Below are 26299 nucleotides of genomic sequence, written 5' to 3' on the forward strand. Positions count from 1 at the left end.
GAAAGCTATTTCCTGAGGCCCTCAGAGGGGCCAGAAGAAGTTCCTTTGCAGATCTCCTGAAAGACACAGGAGCTGGAGACACCAGGGAGCTCTTCAGGCAAAGGCAGATGGGGGAAGAAGATCAGGAAGAAGACTGGAAGTCCAAATGAAGAGCCAGCACCCCAGCCAAAGATTAGAGGTGAGTTTGATCTCCGTAGAAGTGAAACCAGAGTGCCTTAGGCCTGGCGCATACCGGGCCCAGCTAAGAGCAGTAGCCAGATGCCGGCCTGACTGGAAATGGCGACTAGTAAAACCCCAAAAGATACACTCCCAGAAAGCCTGCTCCAGTGGAGAAGTCCCCCAAGTGGGGAGAGGGCACTGCTGAGAGCCCACGCCCTCTAAGGCCAGCACCTTTCAGCTCCGCCTGCTGATGGGTCATAGGCAAGAAACCTCAGCCAGGCGTGCCGAGCTGCGCCTCACTCGTAGTGAGAGGATGGCCAGCCAAGCTTTGGGGGGAAGTGGCTAGACTAAAAGACAAAATCACAGTCAGCAAACAAAAATGTAACTTGGAGGAAATGGTACAGCATAGAAAAGACGTCAACTTCAAAACACTATGGTAAGTGAACTATGAGACAGGAAGCCTGAAATAGCTGTTCCTCACCACTTTGTATTTGTATTTCCGTACCTCCTTCAACAAAATTCTTTCTTTGTAACGCTGTCATATCTTGGCAATATATGTAGTAGTTACGTGTTTGCCCTCGGTCGTCTCTCAGTGTAGGCGGAGTCAGGGCAGGGACATTTTCTCGGTCATTTTTCTTTCACTGGTACTCATGACAGGGCCGGGGATTTAGCTCAGTGGTTCTGCCACCTGCCTCGAAAGCGCAAGGACCAAGTTCGATCCCCGGTGCCAAAAAACAAAAACAAAAACTAGTACTCATGACTGCTCAGCCATTATTGTTGATTGAGTGGATGAAAACTGTTTCCGTAAACAAGAACAGAGTATTATGAAATAAGAGCATTAAGGAGCAGAAAAGGCATTAGACTGTTAATAGTGAGATAAGAAAATTTAGAAATTCAATAGATTTACAAAATAAAGTTGAGACAATATCTTTAAAATACAGAATAAAATAATGGAAGGTAACAAAGCATGAGGAAATTAGAAGACTAGGGGAAGCATTTTAACATATGACTCACAGGAATTCTAGGTAGAAAAAACAGGAAGTTGAGGGGAAAAGATGATCACAGATGGTAAAGAAAAATGTGTAGAACGAAAAGATATGAATTTACAGAATTTAGGAAAATAAATGACAACTGAATTGTCTCAAAGCACATAATTGTAAAATTTCAGGTTAGAAGGGATAATAAAAGCTAATAGAATTCCACAGGGTGAAAGGGGACCACAAACAAAGGATGATTACCTGAATGGAGTCCCACTTCTTCCCACTTCCCACTTCCCACTTCCGGGCAGCAGGGCTGGAAGCCAGAAGGCAACGCGACAACATCTTCAAAAGCCTGAGAAAAGGTGAGGTGTCCACTGCTGAGTGCTATACTTAGCCAAACTATCGAGCTAATGTGATTAAAATAAAAATGACTCAGATGTGCCAGGTCCTAACAATGTACCTGTTAGGTATCCTCTTTAAGGGAGGTACAGACAGAGTGCCAGAATTAGGGAATAAACCAAGATCTTGTATACAAAAAACAAATCGAAAGAGGAGAGAAGGGAAAGGAATCCCATCCTGAGGGAGATCACATCAGGCCAAGAGGGCACTGTCCAGAGAGGAGGAGGAGGAGCGTGTAGGGGCCAGGACGTGTGTCTCCCAGAAATGTATTGAACAAATGGATTGCTAGATATACTTGTACAAAAGTGGGGTTTTAGTTCTGCTTGTGAATACTTTAGGGACAATATAAGTATGCATTAATTGTAGGTACATAGGATGCTAAGCAAATGAAAAATTAAGGCTTTTTTTTTGTTTTGATACCGGGGATCAAACTCAGGACCTTGAGCTTACGAGGCAGACATGGTACCACTAAGCTAAATCCCTAGCTCCTAAGGCAATTATTAATTCAGGAAAAACAAAAAGTCATTCGAAAAAGATATGTGACCACAGCACATCAAGTGACTCGGCCGTGAACTACATTTTGTAGCTAATAATGCAAACGTTAAGTCCTAATTTTAACGGAAGATCTCCATGTAACTTTATTAAGAGGACGAGAGAGGGGGTTACCGGACTGTGGGTGCGATGTGTGGATGAAAAGCTCAATCTTGGTTTTCCTGAAGTTAAAATCTTGAAAAACCATTCAAAAGTCTGTGAGCGTGTGATCTATAAATATGAGCAAGAGAAGAACCAAATGCTGGTTTGAAAATGAGCGTGGGGCTGTGGGGTTTGGCTTCTGGTTATAAATCTTATGCACGGTTCAGCTCTTTCAGCTGGGTCGATGAACTCTTCCACAATAAAAAGCAGCTTAAGAAAGGTAGCATGGTGAGGGGATAGATGGCGGGTTACCCAGCGCCTCACCTGTGGGCGGTGGGCCACACGGTCTGGTGCTGGCAGAAAGGACTCCGGGCGGCTGGGCCAGCGCTGGGCCTGCTCGAGGTGATGTGGACCGTGGTGCTGGCTTTGAAGCAGTCACGAGTTAGTCATATTTTCTCACTCTGCTGGAATCAAAGGTGCGGGAACCGAGAGCCTTTCACTGTACATTTGAGCCCAAACAAGTACGCAATTTGCCACACAAACATTGGGTTATTTCTTCTAGCTGGAAAAAAAAAGGAAAAAAAAAAGCCACATTATCTTTTCCCTCTCTCCCCCCTCCAGCCGTTGCCTTATTTTTTTGCAAAGTTTACAGCGGAGTCTCTAAATAGCTTAGCACATTTCTCTACGTGGTTATCCATACTCAGTCTCCAATTCTTTCCCGCCATTGGTTTTGAGCCCGCTCCAGTGAGTTTTCACTCCCGTGAGACTCCACCCAAACCAGCTCCTTCAGGATCGGCCATGGCCTCTGTATTATTAAATCCAGTGGGAAATTCAGGTTTCATCTCCCTTGATGAACTGGGAGCGCTGGACACAGTTAAGGATATTGGATCCTCTAGGACACTTTCTTCACTTGTCACCTTGAGCACATTCCCCTGAGCACCGTTGGCTGCTCCTCCTCTGTCCCTGTGTCCCTCTCCTCCATCTCCCTGGCCTCAGTGCCCAGTGTGCCCAGTGCTTGGGGTGCAGCTCTGGGCAACTTCTCTTCCTCGCTCCCCATGCAGGCGTGTGCAGGCCATCTCGCTCCCTCCGATGCCACCCATAAAGCGGTGGCTTCCAAATGTATGTCTTGGTCCAACCTCTCCTACCAATGTCAGCCTCCTGGATCCAGCTCTCCACTTGATCTTTCTACCTAAGTGTGTCCAGAAGGAATTTTTGTTTTTTTGTTTGGTACTGGGGATCAAACTCGGGACCTTGCACTTGCCAGGTAGGCGGTGGAACCACTGAGCTAAATCCTTGGCCCTAGAAGTAAATTTTTTATTAGAGCTAAAACCAAGCCTGGTCTCCCAAAGACCTCTCTCACATGTCCTTGTGTCTTGTCTTTCCCCTGACCTCACATTCTATCACTGATCAAAAGACCCCGTTGTCTGCACTTCCCAGACATGTCCAGGGCCTGCCCAAGGCTCTGAGGGTCCTGGATTATTGAAACACCCAGCTAACTCGTCTTCCTGCACCTGCCTCTACCTTTCTGGCTTCTTAAAAAGATTCAACAGACAGAGTAACCCTTTTAACGGCCCAGCCAGGCCGCGTCGCTTTTTTGCGCAAACCTCTTTGTTGATTCCCACAGGATTCTCTTGCTGTGGATGTCATTTTCCACTTAGTTTTCAACAGATTCTCTTCATAAAATTTTGAAGTCATGTGCTTAAATTCATAAGGTATCATGACACATCTCGATGGAGCATATCTTCAATCAGTATGAACTGATACTGTAAAATGTAGTATATTTTTGGCTACAAGTTCTATCTTGCTAGATCAATATTATAGTACATGCTTCCCTTGTAAGGTGTTTTTCTTTTCTGTTACTGTATTGGGAGACCTCTAGCTATGCTGGAGTAACATATAGACCCTAGACCTCTCACGACATGAGAAAGTTCTGTAGCTCACACGTGTTTGGGGCCAAAGCAGAACACAAGAAAGACTTGATCAATGAGTGCTTCTGTTCTAGAACAGAAGGAGAGAAGCTCGGGGGTCACCCGGGGACTTTCCACTGCTTCACTCCAAAAGTGCTGACATTGCTCACGCTTTATAGGCTACGGACGATCTTCCAAGTGCGCTGGATGGAGGGAAATCAGTGCAGTTGAGAGAACAAAATGCACGGTCTTTAACTCAGTCACCTTTCAGTTTGCCTGTGCCTGAGGTCAAGGGAATACATGCACCATCGTGAAACTACCTACATTTTGGTCGTGATGTATGCTTTATTATTTAAAATAACCTCATTATATAACCCAAAGTCCACTCACCGGTTAGGGTTTGTGCAGTCTGCACAATTGCTCCGAGGCAATACAGCCTCCGTACTCGGCCACTTTTGCAATTTGAACGATCTTTACAAGGCCCTCGAGACCTAGGATTAATTCTCCCCATTTTAGGGATTGGGAAACTGACCAGCAATGCTGCGTGCCTTTTGTAAGTTACACAGCAAGGCAGTGGCCAACCCAGGATGCCTTTCTGAGGGTTCAGACCCCTGGCCTGGATTTCTTCGGTGTAGACCTCAGCAGAGATGGTGAGTCCTCTCCCTGCAGTTTCTAGATGCCTTCCAGCCCCACAGAACTTTGCTGCCCTCTCTTGTCTTGCTCAGTTCTGGTCAAGTAAAAAGCTGCTGCAACTTTCTGCAATCTGGAAGTTTCCAACTGAGTCCTCTCCATATGTCACCCCCTCCATGCTGAGGCTATAGTAGGGATTGATAAATATTCACACAGACTAATGCTCAAGAGCAGCAACTCAGACAGGGGTTAGAGCACCGTGGTGGGTTTCCACAGCTTGCCGGTCACTGCTCAGACCTAATCCCACGGGCACTCACCGCAAGTCCGGAAGGAAGTGCTGCTGAGTCTCTTTCACCAATAAGAAAGACAAAGTGCTGATAGGAAGTGGTAATACACTTAGGAAAGTATGTGAGAGGATGTGGCCATATGTCCTGCTTATTAACGTTTACTCCACATCAGGCTGAAGAACATTATTTGCCAGACACCACGCTTGATATTGTGATACAGTGAATTAAAATCTTTGCATTAACACTGAGAGATGTATCTGAGGTTCGAACTCAGGTTTACTCTAATTTTAACTATGTTTTCTTGTACATAAAACTAATTTGGAAAGCTGACTTTCTTTTAGAGCGTTCCAGTGGCTGCTTTCTTTATGATGTTCCTTCCGATTCCCTTCCTCCCTCCCATGTCAGACAGAAAAGCCCAGTTAAAGTCTTGGTTCCTGGATGCCTCTGAAGTTACAGAAACACAGGTGGGTGCCATGGCTTGGATGTGATTGGAGTGTTTTCCCCGAGGGACCAAGTGCTGTAGTTTAACTTGCACTGTGAGGTGTTACAAGAACAGGAAGTTAATCTGGCTGTCGTGTTTAGAGGTGGGGCCATCAGGGGTTATTAGGGTTGGCCGAGGTCACCACGGTGGAGTCCCATGATGGAATACTGATGGTTTATAAGAAGAGGGAGAGACAGAGTGGATGAGGTACATGTGTGTGCTTCTCATGTCTTGACAGGTAATGCCCTATGTCACCTAGGGACTCCGCTAGAAGGAGGTTTCACTATTTGTGGGCCTTCAGCCCTGGGCTTCCAGGACCAAGTGCTAAAGCAAACCTCTTTTCTTTATAAAGACAAACAGCCTCAGGCGCACCATTATAGTAACAGAATGGAACACTACACGAGGGTCTTTGTCGTTCGGTCCCAGGCATGGAGTACCTGGAAGCTCTCTTCTGGGGAGAGCAGATGTATACTATTGCAGAACCCTTAGCTTGTTTATGCTCTTCAGCTGACATTTCTAATCAATCACACTTCCTTTCCAAGTCTCAGCCTGTGAATCCCACTCCCTGCTTCTCATGGAGTCTATCATGAGCTTCTTCCAAAAGCTTTTATCTGAATCCTCTGCTCTCGTGCATAATGCAATGTAGAATTAGGAATGGAAGGATCTAGTTGTGTCTTGGGAGGGAAAAGACCCCAGGGTTCTTTCAAGCCAGGGCCTCACTTGCCTGGGATTTAGGGCAAGCCCTTTATTCACCCCATAGCAGAATGAGTATGCACCAGACAGGCCTGGATTAATCATTATCTCTTCTGCTTATGAGCTGTGGGATCATGAATGCACAAGTTATTTGACCTCTTTGAGATTCAGCTTTTTAATCTCTAAAGATCATACTCCATTTTCTTGGAATATTGTGAAAACACATGAGTCAGTGTATATAAGATCCACAAAGTGATCAATAAATGTAAGTTTGTTTTCTTTATTGGCTCTGATATGGCGTCTTGCCCCATAGGAGCCATGCCCTGCATATTAGTCAGTTTTCCAGAGAAAGAGAATTAATAAAATGCACGTGTATACAGAAAAAGACTTATAAGACTCACACAGTTACGGAGGCAGACAAATCCCGAGATCATTTACATTAACATGGCCAAAAGGTCTTTGTAGTTGTAATTAAGGTTATGGACCTCGGAATGGGGAGATTATCCTGGATTATCTGGTAAAGCTCAAACTAGCCATTTGAGTTCTTTTGTCTTTTTCTGCAGTGCTAGATGGAACTCAGGGCCTTGGCCATGCTAGGCAAGTGCTCTACCACTGAGATACACTTCCAGCCCCACTTGAGGTCATATAAGCAGAAAAATTTCTCTAGCTAGAGTGAGAGAGAAGTGGTGGAAGCGGACACAGGAGAGCTGAGGCAGGAGGAGGGGTCCTGCAGGGAGTGACAGCCTTCTCATCCTCAGTCCCAAGTGCATGCATCCGTTTGAGATGGCAGGCACCTTCCACAGGCAGAGAGAATGCAGGAGAGTGCAGGCTGAAGCAGCCAGGGGGACCACGACACTCATGCTTGGGGGACCTCCCGGGTCGCCTAGCAGCCGTGAGGTAGAGACAGAGATACCCATGGGATGGGGCTCTAATGCTGTCTTTTTGATGGAACCGTGAGGGTCTGGGAGTGGCAGGGCGGAGAGTGTGGGAAGCCGGCACAGAGGAGCGCAGGAAAGGAGCTGTGTGTGCACCCAGGTGTGCGGCTGGAGCAGGCACTTCCTCCTCTTTCTTGCACATTTCCGTCCTAGGACTCGAATGGTGGGATACTTAGGTACCCATCAGTGCAGGAAGCACCTGCAGGGCAGATGGAAGGAAGGGAGGAGGATGGTGATAAAGTGAAACAAAGCTCAGAATCCTTGAACCTGAATCTACCCAGCCTAACCCCCGTTGCCTCGGGGAACCTCCCCAGCTCCAGGTGTGCATGCCTACCGGCTGGGGAGGGACCATCACTCCCCTCTGGCCACAGTGCTGACCAGGATGGGTGACCGACCCCTCTGGAGCCGAGAGCGTGACCTCCCCCAAGACCTGGAGAGCTGTGGGTTCAGAGCCGCTGGCAGTCACCTGCCACCAGAGGGAGTGGGCTTGTGGAGAATGAGGCCAACACAGGCGGACAGAGCAGAGGAGAGGGACACAGACTGAGCTGAGATCCTGGTCGGACCAGCCCATAAAGCAGAATCCTTGACTGAGCAAGCTCAAGGTGAATCTGCTGTTATTTGCAATCAAAATATTCCTGGTAGACATGGTCTCCTTTTACAGAAGCCAGGGTGGGGGACCCTGGCAGAGAAGCGGTGTGCCCCATGGCGTATGCATCGCAAATGATACTCACTGTCATGGGACTCACCCGCAGCACCTGGGAAGCTCGCTGCCCTCCCAGGACCTGGGGACGACGCAGGCAACCCTGTCACCTATGCAGTTTGTTCCTCAATCCCCTCATGGTTGGTTCTGAGGGTTGCTCCTGGTTTGTTTTCCTAGTGCTCTTCTGATCTGAGATCCAGGTCAAGCACTCTTGCTTAACAATGGAATTGGCATGTTTAATGGGCTGAGGACATTATTTCACACATATTTAATGAGCAGTGCTTTCTCACCTGTGCAGCTCTGCCAGTGGACAGCCTCACGGTTCAGTCCTCACTGTTTCCCAGCCCTAGAGATGCAGCCCCGACTGTTCCTACTCTGGGCCTCCCCTCAATCAGAGTTGGGCACACATTCATTTGGTTTGATTCTTCCCTTTTTGAACTGTGCTAAATCCTAGGCACTGAGAAGATGTCCTCTTTGCTGATTTGCTACTTCTCTGTATCCACAGTCAATATTTATTCTCACAGTTGCCTGCACTGGGATCTGCTACAATAACTGCTTCTGAGCACCTTTCATCTGTTCATTCAGCAATCATTAAATGCTCACTAAGTGCTAGACATAACTGTGCATAGCACCGGTGAGTCCCTGCCCTCAGAAGGTACTAACACACTCCAGAGTGTCTAGGGGCTGTGCACGCTGTCTTCCTGTAGTGTCTCCAGGTCTGTGTGACCCAATGTTTCTTCCTTTACTGTGTACAGGGTGAAGGTTGCTAGACATCTTCATCTTGTGGGTGATAATCATCTTTCTCTGTTTTCGATTCTTTCCTCCTATTGGTTGGAGAGTCATTTCCTGTCCCTTCTGTTTCTCCCTTCCTGTTGACCCCCTGAAGACCTCTGTACCTACTGAACCCTCCGGCTCCTCTGTAGTGCATTCTACTACAAGACGCACCCTAACGCTTAATACACGGTACACAGGGTACTAAGGACCCCGTGTAACCACCCACTGAACTCTTACCACACCTCTGTGGGATTGGAGAGTCATGTGGACAAGAATGGACTTTCTACAATGAATTAACTCCAAATCTTTATTTCACTCTCATTCAATTCCACTCCATTATTTTCTGAATTCTGAATATTTAGAATCAGATTCAGCTAATATTTAACAGTGACTGCTTCTTGTAACCCTGGTACTTCAGTAAAATGTAACAGATGGAGATGAAATCAAGCCTGACTAAGGTGGCGTTCATATCACTGCTGGTGTGGTCTGGCCACTTCGGGCATCAGGATTTGACCATAGCTGAGGTGGACAGGATCCCACCATGCAACTTGAAGAGAACCTGCTGACAGGACAGGGTGGAGTACTGGGTTCATGCTCCAAGAATCTCTTTTCCTCCAAAAACAGAAGTGCGGGGTAAAATGAAAAGAAAAGATAGAATTTAAGACAAGCATTTTTAAAGATGCAGGCTGGCATGGAAACACAGAGTGATGCCTGTGAAGGGGCGGGCGGGCCTGTGGGTTAGGAGCAGAGGCCCGCACTGCTGGTAAAAGAGGTGAAAGTGTCCCCGGGAGACCGGAAGCAGAGGCGGGTGCTCGCCTGGAAGCCCAGGGCGTGGGGGCACTCCTTTCTTAACCTTTTTCTTTACAGAAGGAGACTAGAAACAATGGCTGCCAACGCTGAAGGAGCAGTGGCTCCCATCCAGTCTGGGCCGGGAGAGAAGGGTGAGCAGCGGGCTTTCAAACAAACAACCCCCCCAAACAAAAAGAAAACCAAAAGCAAAAAACTCAAGTCTTTCATCAGCTCCACCACTGTAACTCCATGACATCTCTTCTTTCTCCTCTGAGCCCATTAAACTGTACTTCCCGCTTGGACCGATATAATCTATTCAAAGACGTTTCTTCCTTTAAGCTGTTTATCTCAGGTATTTTGTCACAGCAGTGCAAAACTTATTACACAATAATAGATACTGAATTTATGATATTGATTACTTCTGATAAGGGTGATAGGATTGAAAATTGATAAAGAGAGGATCACAACTATATCTCCATTTTTATCTCTATCTATGTATGTATGTATGTATGTGTCAGTCATCTACTATTATATTGATATAGGGGCAATAAGTCTAACTCCTAACCTGCTGAATGTCAGATATGCCAAGTTTGTGCTCCCCAAAATTGAAGAATGAATTCTAAGGAATATCAGAGGTTAAGAGTAGGAAAAATTTATTGAGGGAAAGAGAGAGAGAGAGAGAGAGAAGGGGACCCAGAAGTGGGTTGCCAATGAGCCCACTTCTCAAAGGAAGTTTGACAGAGCAAAATCACAAGGTGGGTACAATGTGGGTCAAAACTACAATCAACCAATGAGATTAGAAGCACAGCTGCTTAGGCAATGTTGATCCAGTGGGGAAGCAGGTCACTTAGCAAGTGTGCATGGAAAGAACAAAGACCTGTTAAGGGTCCGGGATACCCACTGCGGCTACTGATGTCCATCTACGTGAGCAGGATCCCACATCCGTTGCTCATCCTGGGGGAGGCATGCAGGCCTGGTCACACGGTCCCCATCCTGAGGCCTGGCCCTCGACCGATGCACCTCCAGCCACAGCTGTGATGTGTTCTCATCCTCAGCCTGACTCCTGGAGGGCCCAGCCCTGTCTGCTTGCCCTATTTCTACCCAACTTAGCTGTCCATAATAATATTTTTACAAAAAGGATATTAAATATGCCAAAGGTTAAGAATCAGTGAAGCTGGGTAATTGGGTATAAAGTTTTTTATTATATTTCTTCTTGAGTATAAATTTGAATTATTGCACAATAAAAATGCAACAAAAAAGAATACCTACAGAAATACTGCATTGGACTTGGGATACGGACACTGTTAAGGCTGAAAAACATCACGGTGAGAAGACAGAGCCTCCTGCTAGGAGAATGAACGATGTGGGGTTTCGTACACTTCATCATCATACTGTATGAAAATGATACCTGCAAGTGGTGATTTCAGTCCCTCCTGGGAGGGGCAGCGCAGGGCCTCGGTGTTTTGCTTTTTAGTTCCCGATATTCCTCCGTGAAGGCTGATTCTGCTGTCCCTCCCTGGTGTCCTGCATTTTGGCCTAGAATATGTGATTTTTCAGGCAAGAGAAAAACAATGAGAATGTGATCCTTCGGAGCCTCTGACATCACCTGCACTCAGAAAATCCTGCCTTTAATTGCTCAGTGCCTGGATTATTGTGGGGTAAAACTGGGACCTCAGGTAGGGAGGCAAAACCCAAGAAGCCCCCGAGGTGCGCTGGTTTACTTGACAAAGGCAGAGTTCACATCATAAAGGCAGAAGGGAGAGGAAGAGTCCCAGCTGGGTCTTGGCTCAGTGCAGAAGCCCCCCGACTCCGGCAGGAACCCCGGTCAGACTGAGTCACAGCTGAGAACCTGAGGTCCACTGAGTAGACACTGGGAAGCTGGGTGCCTCACTCCCTTGCTCCTGGGCTCTTGGTGCTGCTGATGGAAGAATCCAGTCAAGGCTCACAGGGAGTACAGACGTCTAAGTAGAGTCTACATTAAGTAGGTACTGAGAGCCTTACGCCTTCGTTGGAGAGAAGGAAGACAGTGCCACGGAGGCATCTGCCCTGAGCATGAGTTTGGATTCCTTTTTATGTCCACAGAACCTACTCCTGGGGTTAAGGGAACTAGGGTGACATTTCTCTTAGGGATGACTTTGGGATGTCAATATCTAAAAAATCTCAGTGTTCCTGCAGGGGCCTAACTCCTGTGAGAATCTAAAGTAGGTCTCAGCCCCAGGAGGAAGGTCTTCAAAGAATGCAACTCTTCCTGATACCGTTGGGCACAGACCACGGCACCCAGGAATGTTGTGTGTCTTGTTTTGGAAGTAGCCAGGTGGCCAGCAGCAGAAGGAATGTGCACACGTGTAACCTTAAAATGGCACTGTGCTCGGTGGGACCAACGCAGGTCAAAGACCTTGCCAACAAATCATTATAAATGTGTTATACAATGAGGTCTTTATTTCTGTACCTAACTACAACTGGAAAAGCATGCTATTTAGCAGGCCCCAGACCCACTAATGTCTAATTATTTGCCTGACATATAACATTGTTCAACATTCTTCCTCCCTTGAGCAGTCTGAAGTTTCACAGGAGAACATCATGAATCTGCTTCAGGCAGGTGCATCCTTCTACTTTGTTACCTGGTTTATCTCCAACCACATCTGTGTCAGGCAGAATTATTTTCCTAAGAGTAGAGATGAGAAAACTAGCTCAGAGGGGTTGACTTGCTCAAGGTTGTATGTCCACGAAGAGGGTTTGGAGGGGCTCAAATCCAAGTCTACACTGAGCCAGGCTGGAGTAGGCTTTGGGAATGTAGCACACAGGACACGTGGGAAGAACTTTACCATTTGGTGGTAGACAAGATATCTGTACTGGAGCCATTGAGGTTGTTCTCAAGGCATCCGCCCTCGTGGAAACAATGCTGTGTGCATAGGGTGCGTACAGGGCCGGCCAGCAACGGCGCCTTTGGGCTTTGCTAGCGCTGGCTCAGCTGCTTCCTCTGAACAGATGCAGAGATCCCTTGATGTCTCTTTTGCTTTACAGTGAAATGATACCATATCTCCTTTGGGGGAGAAAGACGGAAGCTTTCTTTCAGTCAAGTGCTCTGGAGAATGCTCTTTGGAAGAAAGGTGCTTTGGCCTGGTTCCCTCAGGGTGAGTGATCCTTGTAAGCGTGGGACTGGGAGCCCTGTAAGGGCCGAGGCTGGGTTCTTCGCATCTGTGCTGCACAGAGCCAGGCCTGATATCACTGTGGATTATTTTCTAGGCATAGGTGACAAGGAGTGGGCAGCCCCGTGGGGATAGCTCACCCACCCTGGTAGAGGAAGGCTGCATTGCTTCTGGGATGCATCTGGAACTTTGAGATTTACTTTCACTCTACCCTGGACCTTGGCAAAGAGGCCAGCTGGCTTGGGACCCTCCCTGCATGGCCACGCATCATCGGCTCTAATTGTTTATCCTGAGAGTCTGTGGGATTGGGACTGTCATGGAGCTTCCACACACCTCTGGGGAAGACTCCTTCATGACTTATAATTTTCTTGTTGTTGTCTGAGCGCTTGGAGCCCTCATGGGGGCTTGATCCCAGGGGTCGCCTCTAGGGGTTCATAGCTTGGAGCGAAAGGTGAGTTCTTTTAAAGTCAGTAGTAACTCCTGGTCCTTCCCTTTCCACTCCAGCCCACAGTGGACCTCTGCTCACTCCCTTTGGCTCAGAGAAGCTGTGGTCCTTGAGTTTGGGGTCCCATTCCAGTCATCCCCCACCACTGCTCCCAGGTTCTGAGTGTGTTTGGTTTTTCTATTCTACCCACAGAAGGAGAAGTAGCTACTCTACTAGGAGAAGTAGCTGGGGGCAGGTGAGTGGCACCTCTGGAGATCTTGGGGTACAGGCCATCTGCTTCTGGTGTACACCCATGTTGGAGACTGCTAGGGCAGAGCCAAAGAAATGAGGGGGCGGTGTGTGGGAAGTGTCCCCTGTGAGGCAGACCTAAAGCAGCGATCCCTGACTTCAGTATAACCCAGCCTTCTCTAGAGTCTTCCCAGTTTGTGATCTTGTATCTGTCTTTTAGATGCTCTTTCACAGAGCCACTGTGCTTTTCAATATCAAACCATTTCTTAAGTGAGGAAAGCAAAGCACACAGAACTCTGCTGATTTCCTTAAGCTCACAGAGTAAGGGTGCTGAGGTCCTTTCATCTGCTGCTGCCCCCCTTACATAAACCTTCAGTCCAATTAAAACCAACCTGCTGTTGTTCCTGGGCAGCTTCCCACCACCCCAAGTCCCACTGAAGTCCAAGCCCCTGGCTCTCCTTTCCCTGGGCAGCTGCAGTGACTGCAGGGCTTCCCAGAGGGCACTGGCAGTATCCGCAGTGAGTCTGTGCCCCACCGTATCGCTGAGCTGAGGGAAGAACAGGGCCACTGTTCCCAGCTGGGGAGTGGGAGCTGGAAGCCCACAGAGCCTGCCTCTCCGGCCCCTTTCTGCCGCCTCACGGGCGTGGCTGGCTGGGGTCTGCTGTGTGTGAGACGGGCGAGGCTGCCCAGGTCCTCCTCTGCTTCCTCTTGCATTTGATCCTAGCACGGGAGGCCAAGCCTGTGTAGTTTGGAGGCCCTGGAACCCCCGGAATGGATCCTTTGCATTCTGAGTTCCATGAGGTTTTAGGAAGGGCGCTGCCCTGGGAGGACATTTGGGGAGGATGGTGGGCCCTGGCACCTGGCCTCGTTTGTCCCTGCCAGCTGGTGGAAGCCAGGCCTGTGGCAGTCCTGCAAGCTGGGTGCTTTTGTTCCTCTTCCCAGCTTCCTGGCAACCAAGAAAATCTAAAGCCTGGGTGGACCAGAGTTTAAAAACAGCTTTCCAGGAGATTTGAAATTAAATTTAGAAGAAAAGGAAATTATATATGAAAATCAATTCCATTTGCCTCCTGCACAAGGCCAGCGACCGAGGCGCCGTCGTTGCCCAGCAGAGAGGAGGTGGCTATAGCACTGGCCCCAGATCGGGTGGCTCTTCTGTAAGTACTGGTAGGCAGGTGCGATTTCCCTCCTGCTTCCTGGAACACAGGGAGCTGGAGGGGAAAGGAAGCGGAGGACTCTGGGTAAGCATGTGGGTAGGGGTGTGCATCCATTTTTAAATTCATCAACATATTTATTGCTGCATGCCAGGGACTCTTTCTGGCATTGGCAACATAGGGATGAGTGAAAAGACAGAGGTACAATTTCCAAGGAACTCCCTTCCTTCTGTGTGCACGTGTGTGTGTGTGTGTGTGTCTGTGTGTGTGATTACAAATAAATATCTGACATAAAAATGAGGCTGTGGCCAAAACTCATGTCGAGAAGGGGCTCAGAGAGTTATGGAAATTGCATTTTTATTTTTTACAAAAATTATATTTGTTCACGCTCCCAGTGTGTAATGATCACGTTCATCCTGGGGTGTTGGCATAGTGGGGCGGGAGGAGAGAGGAAGCTACATAAACAGAATGGGACTGTGCTCTGTACAAGGAAGTCACGCACTCAGGTACTGAGCAGACCCGGCCTCTCCGAGTGTGGCCTTGTGTGGAGAATTGAAGGAAGCGGGAGAGGAAGCCACAGAAAGAGAAAAGGAAACAGCACCAATGCAGGAGTGAAATTCTGCGGAATGCTGTTCCTTCTGTCTTTAGGCCAGGGCTGCAGAAGACAGAGCCCTCTCCTGACCGCAGCGGAGACACTGTGGCTCTGCACGGTCAGGTAGCTCCTATCTGGGGGAGCCAGGGCCGGGTGCCGCTGCCGGGTTCCGAGGCAGTGCTGCTAACTGGGCCGTCTGTGTGCCACAGCCAGGCGGCTGTCAGATCCCTGCAGGGGATCGGGGAATGGGCATGCAGTGAGCGAGGGCAGCCAGGAGAGGGCTCTGCCCGCCGGTGCTGGCACCATCAGCCCCTTTCTGCTGCCCCCAGACTCTGCCTGCCCACCGCTGCCTGGTACCGGGACAGGTGGGGATGTTCTGAAACTGCTGCCTGGATCTCTCAGCTCCTTTCACCTTGGGGCCAGGTGGAGAGAACTGAAGCAGGGAGATGTCCACCTCCCTCCCCAAGCTGTCATGCAGCCACACAAGCAAATAGCTGCAGAGGCCCAGCCTTCATTGCCCTGCCCGAGCCCAAGATGCTTTGTTAGGGAGGCCTTAGGTGAGGGAGCCCCATCTTTTGAGGACACCATCTTGGGCCAAGTCCCCAGGCAGCCTTTCCTCTATTTAGTGGCTATCCTGCAGACCCTCTTCTCTCCCCTCTGTCACCTGTGCCCTGGATGGCGGTGCTTGATGAGGCAGTTCTCTGATGCTGCTAGTAGGCATGGAGGTGTGCAGGGGATGATTCCTGAGCAGCAGAGAAATGAACCCCACAGCCAGAACCCGGAGCCAGGGTTTCGAGGCATCATCTAGTAGAGTGGAACAGAGAGAGGGGGTGTGGTGTGAGGGGACAGCTCAGCTTTAGCGTCACATACCTCGGGGTTTGAACTCCACCTGCTGCATACAAGTTCTATTTTGTGCAAGTTACTTGCTGTCTCTGAGCCTCGGTTTTCCCAGTTGCATGAAAACCAGGACAGGCAACGCTTCTATCAAGGATGGGCCACCGGATCACAGTGCTGTGGAGCCGCTATCTGCTGGGCTTTCCTGGGCTGGAGACAGACTCATTCTCCCTCACACATGGCCTGGGAGGTGGGAGTAGGTGAAGAGTAGGATGGGAAGCTGGGCGTGGTGGCACACACCCATCTTCCCAACACTGGGAGCTCAGGAAGGAGGGTCACGAACTTAGCGACACCCTGTCCCCAAATGAAAAATAAAAAAGGACCGGGAATGTAGGTCAGTGTAAAGACTCTGAGTGTCGTGTCCTGTATTGCAACAAGCAAAACCAACCAAAATCAAAGAAACAAGAGTAGGATTTGATCCTCTGAGGAGAGACACAGCGCTTTCTGGAACTCTTGTTCAGAAAATGTTCCTCATTAAGTTGTGTCTGGTGATGTACCTGATTCCAGCTGAAGTTCACCTTCTTATGTTAGGCAGGTTTCTTTCAGTTCACTTCTGTTAGGTGGGGTGCTTGGGGCTTGAAGGCATCAGGGAGTCTCACCCTGAACGTGGCCATAACCACCATGTTGGCCCCGCACCCACTGATGCTGGGTCTCTGTGGTGAACATTTGTATGAGGATCTGCTGGGCACGAAAGTAAATTAATACATTCAAATGCTACAGATCTCAAAATTTTCCAAGAGTTAGGAAACGGGGTGGTTCTCTTTTTAATGAATGAAAGTGAAATAATGTACGGTCATAGGTGGCACGGTTCATTGTGGGCATGGTGGGCACATGTATGATGGAAGCTACCCGAGATTGTATCATTTAGTGACAATAAAGTGCACTCTGATGTGCATGGCTGAATGTTAATAAATGAAGTAATGTGAAATGCATTCGGTTATTTTATTCCCTTGAACTTTTTGAGTGGTTTTCTCCATGTGTCAGTCCAGTCCGTTTGATGTGGTGCAGATCTAAAACGTCGCCGGATCTCATGGCGTGAGGGCCACAGGATCACAGGGGCGCTGTTCTCATCACTGGATTCATCCATCCGTGAGTTCAGAGCGGACGCGCCCTCGGGAGGTGGGGCCTGGCTGGAGATGGCAGCCGGTGAGCTGGAAGGGCGCGTTCTTGTCCCTGCTCCTCCTTCTCCCTCTGCTTCCTGGCCGCCATGAGGTGATCAGCTTTTCTCCGCCCTGCACTTCCACTGTGCCGTTCCTGCCTTGGAGCTGCCAACCATGGATTGAAACCGGGAGGCAAAATAAACCTCTCCTCATTGACGTTGTGGGTGTTGGGTATTTGCCCCAGCCAGCAACAGGAAATGTTTCAATCCAATCCGTTCGACAGCTTGAGTTTATCCCTGGAGTCTTAAAGGACGCAGTTGAGGGGCAGACAGTGGAGGAGAGGCTGGTGGAGACTCAAGCTCTTTCTTAGAATCATTTAGTTTAATTTTAGGTTCTCAGTATGGACTTTAAGGCAGGGTCTCTTTGGCCTTTGTTAATTAGACGCCAGGGTTGGGGAAACAATAATGACACATGCCCACTGCGTCCAGCCTTCACCTCCCTGGGTGTCACTAGCCCCAGGCCCCACCTCGCTGTGGAGAAGAGGCAACAGATGACTTGGGGACAGCTGAGCTGCTGGGTGGTGGCAGAAGCACTGTATGGATCCATCAAACAGGGGCCTCCAGTTTAACACAAGACAATCACGTCTGTTTTCCCCACAGTCCAGAGTGGGGCAGGGTTCAGCAACTCTCAGCCCAGGCTCCAAATCCAGCTTGCAAAGCTCATGAATTAGAAATGTTTTGTTTTTTGTTTTTTTACATTTTTAAAGCATTACACACACACACACACACACACACACACACAGACACACACACACACGAAATCCCATGAAGAAGAAAATGTGGCAGAAACTGTGTTTCAGAGTTCACACTATCTGCAGCCTGGCTGTCTGCAGAAACAGTCTGCTCCAGGAAGACGTTAGCTGTCCCCCTCAGGGAGTCCAGGCTCTTCCCATCTTTTGGCTCTAGGATGGGGGAAGAGACAGTGGGGAGGGACACTGCTCTGAGACACATCACCGGTGGGTGCCGGCAGGTGAGGATGTGGTCCCCGGCCCGGAGGCTGCTCCTGGCAATGACTGTGTGGAGGAAGCCACGCATGCATCTTTGCTTTTCTCTCTGCCTGAAATACCCCACTTCTTTACTCTTTCTCATATTCTGAGTAACGAAGCAGATTCTTTCTGTGTAGCTAATCTGCCCAATACCAACCCCACAGTCTCTGGCATCCTCTCTTCAGGCCTGAGTGTCTTCAGCAATCCTGCACTGCACAGACCTTGCGTTGGGTGCCCAGGGCACCTGCTCTGCCTGGATGCTCCCCCCCGCCCCCGTGCTTCCTGGTGCAGAGCAGGCATTCTGTGCATGTTTTGGCCTGATTTGCATACAGATTTATAGGAACAAGGGAAGGAGGAGAAGGCTTCTGAATGAAGACAGGACTAGCAAACTTGAGCCACAGCTGGAAGGACAGGGAAGACTGAGAAAGAACACTAGCAGTTCATCTCTAAGACGGCCAAGTGAGTATCCTGCAGATCTGGGGCATGACATCAGATCCGTGTGAGTCTGAATCGCGTGCTCTTCATGACCATGAGAAACAATGAACACTGCAGAGAACTTCACTGTGAAACCCATCTCCAACAGAGAGAGTTAAGGCAGATTTCCACAGCACCTGTGTGCCCGGGCATCTCCACCAGGAAGGGGATCTGGGGCTGGGAAGTGCCATTCTGAGATGGCCACATTGGAAGCCAGATTGCAAAGGGGGGATGCTTGGGAATTGTATTCTGAGGTCTCACGGGGCCAACACAAGGATGAAGCATGTGGGGCTGTGGTGAAGTAGGCAGCCAGGAAGCTGGTATCAAGAGACTGCCACTTCAAGGCTGCTGCGGCATGGACTCGGCTGGTGAAGATGCACACAGGAATCTGAAGACCTTGACCTCGTTTGTTTCCGATTTTGTATCTCCACGCTTCCATTGCCAGGAAACCACGGAATGGTGAAGCCAGAGGAGCTTGCCTCATGATTTGTATTGGAAAGGGCAAGGGCTTTAGACCCTGGTGAACCTGGATGCAGATTCTGGTTCAGGAATTTGTGACTGCAGGCAAAACATTATTTCTTTTTCTCCAGAGGATCAGGAGCTTAATAATTTGCTCAGGGTTACAGAACTTGTATGTGATTGTTCTTAGTTATCTACTACCACGGAACAAATCACCCCTCACTTAGTGGCTTGGAGAAACCATGATCAAGGATTTGGCTTGCATATCTGCAGCCTCTGGAGGGCTCCTGGGGAGGGCTGGTGTCTGCACGGCTGTCTCAACTGGGGCTGGAGGTCTGCTTCCCAGGCTGTTCATTGGCCTGGGCTGACCATCAGGGCTGATGGCAGTGGCCTTAGTTCTATCTGAACCTCTCTACCAACTTCGAGGGCTTCTCACACAGTGGTGCTGGGTTCCAGGAAGCCCAAAGTGGAGACGGATGGCCCAGAAGGTCTGATCCTCTGAAAGGGGCACCACAGCATTCCTTCCTCCTCACAGTCAGGCAGTCACCAGGGGGCAGTGATGGTCACCACTGTGCAGTGGGAAGGGCATGGGGAATGTTGAGCTGAGCTGCAAAACGGCTGCAGCAATGTCGACACTATATTCTTTCATCTAACCTTAAAGTAAGATTCGAATTCATTCCTTTGCAGTGCTTTGTTACTCTCTGGTTTCAGAATGGGATTATTCAGTTTGCATTTGAGCTCAGTCTGCTGACTCTGTCTAATAGCTGTGCTCACTCTCCAGGTCGGCTGAGCTCTTAGTGAAGACCACCGTTGCTCCGTGCTACACCCCTCCAGCCTTCCTTCTCGGCCTTCTGCCTCCGCTCACTAACCCCAGGCCTGTTGCTTGGGAAGGGCAAAGAAGCATAGAATTGCTGCCCTGCTTAGGGTCCCTGAAGGCTCTGGTGCCCTCAGACTGAAGCTGAGCTTCCCTTTCCCTCACCGTGGTCACCATCCTTCCTAGTGTCCCCCTCCCCGGCTCTTCAGTTCAACAACAGTCACTTCCCCTTCATGCTTAGTCCCAGGAGCAGGTTTTCCCCTAATACTTATTGACCCAAGCATCATGCTAAGTGCTTTGCAGGTGCAGTTTCAAATTTCACACTTCTATTAGTTATGTTCTCTTCTATCTGAAGGTGTGATGGTCAACTGTGGTGTCAACTGGAATAAGAAATGCCTAGTGGGTTAGTTTAACACAGCTGTGGGTGTGTCTGGATGACTGACTCCCTGAAGATAGAAGGCCCACCTTGGGTGAGGGTGGCACCAACCAGTAGCCTTGTAGCCTGGATGGAATGAAAGAGGAAGAAGGAGGCTCACTTCTGCTGCTCCAGAGGGGCTGTGCTCTTTGCCATTGTCTGTGTCAGTTTTCAGGTTTCCAGGGCAAACTCTTCAGCCTTCCAGTGCAGATGCTTCCACTTCCTGATATGGGTGCACGGGGGCCTCTGCAGCGAGCTCCAGGCCTTCACCCTCTGACTGGATCCCCCAGCTGTCCAGTACGTGGACAGCCCTCTTACATTCCTCTGGCCGACTCTGCAGGCAGCCAGTGGGAGGCTACCTCCTGAGCCTGCACATATCCTATATGTGTGCACTGTTCCTCTAGTGAAGCCTGACTAATATGCCAGGTGTGTGCTTAGCTTCTGTGATAAACTATCTTCTGGAAGTTTCCCAAGTCCAATGTCTTCCACGATGCCTGGGATTTTATACTGGCCACGTCCTCTCTACTTTTCATCTCACTAACTCATACTTCCTTTTCAGCTTCAAGTCTAGACCAGCCTTCCCCCAGGAAGATTTCTCAAGACTGGTTGAGCTTCCCCTCCTGGGCCGTCTTCTCATCTGGCTCTTGTCATCTCGCACTGAAATGGTCTTTTCTCTTGTGCCCATCAAAGACTTGAAATGCTCTGTGGGAGGGGCGCTGTCTTGACTTAGCTTCCCTCTTTTGCAGGGGAAGGTGTTTTAGCTCCACCTCCTCTCAGGTCCTCTCTTACCTTCCATTATCTACAGAGTGAAGAATCTACTGATGAGTTCCTGGCCTCACCCATGCCACCACAGACAGCAAACTGAACCCAGGTGACAGAGTTTGTCCTGGTGGGCTTTGCCGGGGTGCCAGGAATGCACCTCCTTTTCTTCACACTCTTCCTCACCATGTACCTGTTCATCTTGGCAGAGAACCTGGCCATCATCTTAGTGGTGGGCTTGGACCACCGGCTAAGGAGACCCATGTGTTTCTTCCTCGCACACCTGCCCTGCCTGGAAACCTGGTACACCTCAGTCACGGTGCCCAAGATGCTGGCTGGTTTCATCCGGGCACATGGAGCCGAGAACATCTCCTATGCTGGCTGCCTGTCCCAGCTCTTCATCTTCACTTTCTTTGGGGCAACCGAGTGCTTCCTCCTGGCTGTCATGGCCTATGACCGCTATGTGGCCATTTGTGTGCCTCTCCGCTATGGGTCCTTGGTATCCTGGGGCACCTGCTTCCACCTGGCTGCAGCTTGTTGGCTAGTAGGCTTCCTCACACCCATCTTACCCATCTACTTCATGTCTCAGCTGACATTTTGTGGCCCCAATGTCGTTGACCACTTCTTCTGCGATGCTTCACCCCTGCTGGCCCTGTCCTGCTCAGATGTCACCCTGAAGGAGATTGTGGACTTCCTGGTATCTCTGGCTGTGCTCCTGGTCTCCTCCACAGTCATCGCTGTGTCCTATGGCAACATTGTCTGGACACTGCTCCACATCCGGTCAGCGGCCGAGCGCCGGAAGGCCTTCTCCACCTGCATCGCCCACCTGGTTGTCGTAAGCCTCTTCTATGGCACACTCTTCTTTATGTATGTCCGGACCAAGGTGGCCTCATCCACCAATTTCAACAAGGTGGTGTCTGTCTTCTACTCTGTTGTCATGCCAATGCTCAACCCTCTCATCTACAGTCTTCGGAACAAGGAGGTGAAGGGGCCCTGTGCCGTGCCTTTTCCCTCAGGGTTTGGAGGGGGTAATGAGGAGGCAGATGGGGTGACTCAGTTTCCTCACCTTGGATATTTACAGGGACAGTGATGAGGATTAGAAAAGAGCCATACATGTATAGTTATGAGTTACAGACTATAATAGATAAAGGAAAATGCTGAGCTGCTACGAAAGGAGAAATTTAACTACAGGGGGCTTAAAGAATGAAGCAGAGTTTCTCTTTCACACTAGAGTCCAATGTGAGTGATCCAGGTTGATGCATAGCTCAGCTCCACCAGTATCTCACGACCCACGTTCCTTCAGTCTTTTGGGGCCAGCATCCCCTAGGTGTTGGCAAAGCCAAGTCTGAGGGCTGAATCTGGCTTAGCACTGGCTTTTTAATGGTCTGTGAGCTATGAGTGGTTTCACACTTTTAAATGATTGAAAAGAACTCCAAAGGAGAATAATATTTTATGACAGGAAAGTTTTATAAAATTCAAATTTCCATGTCCATAAATCAGGTTTTATCAGAATATAGTCACACCCACGTATCTCACCCTGATGACATATGAGGCTGCCTTTGTGCTACAGTGGCAGAGGTGACTATTTGCCAACCCCTGACCAAGAGCCTTCCTGTTACTTACATGGTTAAACTGGGCAGGAGAGCAAGGATAGAGCACGAAACAGAAACACCTGTGTCTCAGGGATCTCCGGGCACAGTGCTGACCACTTCTGCTCACCTCAGTGTGAGAAGTGAGCTAGAGGTCATCCCTCTTTGCCAGGGGGGCAAAATATTCTACAGTTGGGCAGCCAGACACTCAGCTGCCATCGAGCTATGGGAGAAAAAGAGGAGAGCAAACTGGGTAGACAACCAGCAGTTTCTACCACAAACAGAACCTCCAGCATCAGAGCTGGGTTTTCATGAGATGGATGCACTTAGTCTTTCCTGGGTCCACATTCTCTTATTTGGAACAGAATGATCTTCCTTCTCTATCAGATGATGTTTGGAAACTCGCCTAAGGAGATCTCTAGGGCAATGTCAACTCTCTCAAAGTAGGTTTAAAAAGACAATTATAATTCAAATAATCCCCTACATGTAGATAGCTGCGTTTCTAAAGACATTTGCAGTCCCCATTTGCATATGGATTCCAAAATCACAGTAAGTAAAAGAGGAAACTGCTGAGCTGGGGTCTGGGTGGAGGGGAGAGATCTTCTCAGCTGCACAATAATGGGCACATCACATTACAGTGCCATCAGTGTGGCTTTGCCCCATTACATCTGAGCTGTAGCTATTTCTGTAGTTAGCAGGGAGGACACAAATAATGCATTTTAAACCTTTCAGGATTCAACAGAACAGTTCCTCTGAAGGAAAGAGGACTATATACTTTCAAATACCTGGCCCAGGTAGAGATGGACACAAAGTGAATTAGACTCAGGTTTCTAGCTGGTGAAAACAATGCAGAATATGTTTGGTATAATTGGCAACATTTATAGTAGCAGAAAGAATTAAACTTTTTTTTTGTACAGGGGATTGAACTTGGTACCTTGTGCTTGCGAGGCAGGCGGTGGAACCACTGAGCTCAATCCTCGACCCCAGAAAGAATTAAACTTTAAACACAGGACTGTATCTGGATTTTGAGGATAACTCTAAGAATGACTTTATGGGAAGTATCAGTAAGGATTACTATTTGTTAATCCAAGTTACATAAAATGATAAAAACTCTGAAGCATCTCTTAGAAAGGATCTGATACTTGTAAAAGTGTATTTTACTTTAATGAAACCTGATACAGTGAACTAGTCTGGAAAAACCCCATTTTTGTGAGTGTGAGTATTTACATTATAAAACTGAACTGATTGCTTTTTTAAAAAACACACCTACCTACCAGAGCCTGGGTTGCATGATTGTATAGGTGCAGACAGCTCATGTTTTTAAAGCCATTTCCAATGGCAAATCAATCTGCAATAAAGATATATTATGAAATCATGTCAGAGAAAATGCATATTTTTGTGAACAGGCCATGTCTGAAGATGCAAATGCTCTTTGGGATATATCTGTTCAGTGTGAGGCACCAGCTCTGAGAGCTGACTAACATAGACACGACTTCATTAGTACACGGAGAACTCACAGGAGTGCTTCCGGGTAGACAACACTTACAAATACCAGGTCCAGTGAAGAGTGCTGCCTCTGTGGGTTTTGCCCCTCTGGGTGCTGGGACACTGACTAATTGTTGGGTAGGAACTACCTGGTAGCCATCCTGAGAAGGTCTTTGACTTGGGATTTGGTGAGAATGACTTGGTCTTCATCCTGAAATTAGGATGCTGCAGTGTTCAGCACACCATTATGTGAACAGAGCAGAGGTTTAGCTATAGGTGCACGCTCCACGGAATCCGTCCAGGCCATCCTATATGTCTCCATGCTGTTCTTATCCCTGGCACCCATGCTGGGATTTCCATTTAGTTTCTCCAGTCTGCTGAGTCTCTTCTTTTCCCTCTGCACATCCCAGGGCCTCAGTACCTGGCTTCTAAGGCAGGTTTGTTAGAACAGCTCTCTGATCTTCACACCAGTCTCATTTATTGATATCCTTGGCCTTGGGTGGTTTCATTTTCAGTGCTTCAAGTAACATCCTTGGGAGCTGTGGCCCCCGGCAAGACCTTAAAATGTGGCCCTTCACACAGAGCTGTGGACACCTCGATCCTTGGAGACATTGAGTGCACCCCGTTAAGCACCATCTCTCCCCAGGAGCAGCACAAGAGCACTGTCATAATTCAGGGATCCTCATGTTTCCCGGGTTTCATTAGCACCCTTAGCTCTCAGGGAGGTGGAGGGGCTTCATCTGTACTTTGCTTTGGGGGTTAGCACACTGGGTCTGTGGTAGCCACCTGTTCTCAGTTACTCAGCCATTCAGCTGCCCAGAGTAGGTGTGAGTTGTTAAGAAAAAAGTGTCATGATAGGTATGTTTGGTCTACTCAAGTCAGGTTAGGCTGGAAATGTTGGATCAAGGGTTCCTGGTAAGATGGAGGTTTTAGCTTTTCAGAAGGACTGGGCCAGGGTCTCTTAGAAATTTCAATTTCTCCTCAATGAATCAAGGGATCTAAGTTTGTCATTATGTATGATTTTATTGAATTATCAAACAGATTCTTGTTCAGTGCTTATTATGTGTCACTACTGATCCAAATGTTAAATAAATGTTACTTCATTTTCTCCTCCTTGATAATCCCACCAAGTCATTGCTGGTATCAGTCTCCTTTACAGACACAGGAAGTGAGTTACAGAGAAGCTGCATAAATCGTCCAGATCACACGGCCAATCGAGTGCTATAGCTGGGGCTGGAGTCTCATTCCTCTGCTGCTTAGCCTCTGTTTGGGACGCCCTGGGCACATCGATCCCCTCTCCTGTCACTTATTCCTGTATCTGCAAAAGGGTAGAGCAGACTGGAGGTTGTTACATATCTGCTTTCTAAGTGTCTGACTTGTGCTGAGGAGTTTCACACATTTTCTCATTTCACCCTCACAACAACCCTGGAAGAAAGGCTCAGCCTCGTCTTTTATGGGAGAAAAGTCGGGGCTCAGAGAGGTAAAGTAACATGCTCAGGTTCTGAGAGATGGAAATGAGAGCCAGGAGGACGTGTGCATTTGCCTCGGGCTCTCGTGTGGGCAAGGATGAGGGACACCCAGGTGCAGGGGCAGACCGCACACTGATGGTGATGTGTTTTGCTTCACTGAAGGTGTCGTGAAGGCCACCAGCAAGCTGACCAGGCCTAGCAAACCCAAGAAGCCCACCATGGCATAGAACAGCTCCAAGGAGCCCCATCACACTGGACCGTGATGCTGGCCTGGGCTCTGTGGGGTTCATAAGCTGTGGGGGCCATCAGGCCACCCAGAGTGAGCACAAGGCCACCCGGGCCAGGGAACAGACACCGGTGATGGTGCCAGGGAGCCGGCCCCGGCCACCTCTGGATGCGAGTGTCTGGCCGTGTGGAGTGGAAGGCCACCACCACTACCACAGTCTTGGCCAGCAGGGTGCACACGCAGACTGTGGAGGTGAAGGCTGCCTGGTGCACAGTGCACGTGAGGGCACCCGGGGGGCCAATGAACAGGAAGGGGCAGAGGTCAAGTGCCAGGGGGGCCAGCACGAGGCAGCTGAGCCAGCGGTTGTTGGCATGACGATGGAGGCGTGGTAGTGCCGGGTGAAGACGCCTAAGGTGGCCAGGGCAGAGGGAGAGCAGGGCCGTGCAGACAGCCAGCTCTGTGCCCAGGGGCTCTTGCTAGGACAGGGAGTCAAGGGCTGGGGGATGCACTGGCTCTTCTGACATGCGGCACTGTCTGAAGGAGAAAGAGAAACCGGGTCAGACAGCAGAGCTGGGAAGCCCCTGGACGCTGTCCCACCGTGGAGCAGTTGTCCCATGCGTGGTGGCCTCTCTAGGAGG

At 49.1% G+C, this 26299-nt stretch overlaps 1 protein-coding gene across 3 annotated transcripts; it reads left to right on the plus strand.

The window, feature by feature from the left end:
* On the plus strand, positions 1-25192 carry Or6q1 (olfactory receptor family 6 subfamily Q member 1). 3 transcript variants are annotated; one of them, XM_087203586.1, is made up of 7 exons: positions 1-178; positions 12392-12501; positions 12614-12967; positions 13154-13196; positions 14132-18430; positions 20939-21004; positions 21102-25192. In XM_087203586.1, the coding sequence occupies exon 7, from the start codon at positions 21155-21157 to the stop codon at positions 21980-21982; it is 828 nt and encodes a 275-aa protein (XP_087059712.1). In that variant the 5' UTR covers positions 1-178; positions 12392-12501; positions 12614-12967; positions 13154-13196; positions 14132-18430; positions 20939-21004; positions 21102-21154; the 3' UTR covers positions 21983-25192. The 3 variants fall into 3 exon arrangements, with proteins under 3 accessions (XP_087059712.1, XP_087059711.1, XP_021103996.1); XM_087203585.1 differs by having other exon boundaries at positions 12614-16915; positions 18304-18430; XM_021248337.2 differs by having other exon boundaries at positions 12614-18430.
* The last annotated feature ends 1107 nt before the right edge of the window (positions 25193-26299 follow it).

This window comes from Heterocephalus glaber, unplaced genomic scaffold, assembly GCF_053883595.1.
Source record: "Heterocephalus glaber isolate CG9 unplaced genomic scaffold, H.glaber_assembly_v1.0 deba00001805, whole genome shotgun sequence".
Taxonomy (NCBI): domain Eukaryota; kingdom Metazoa; phylum Chordata; class Mammalia; order Rodentia; family Bathyergidae; genus Heterocephalus; species Heterocephalus glaber.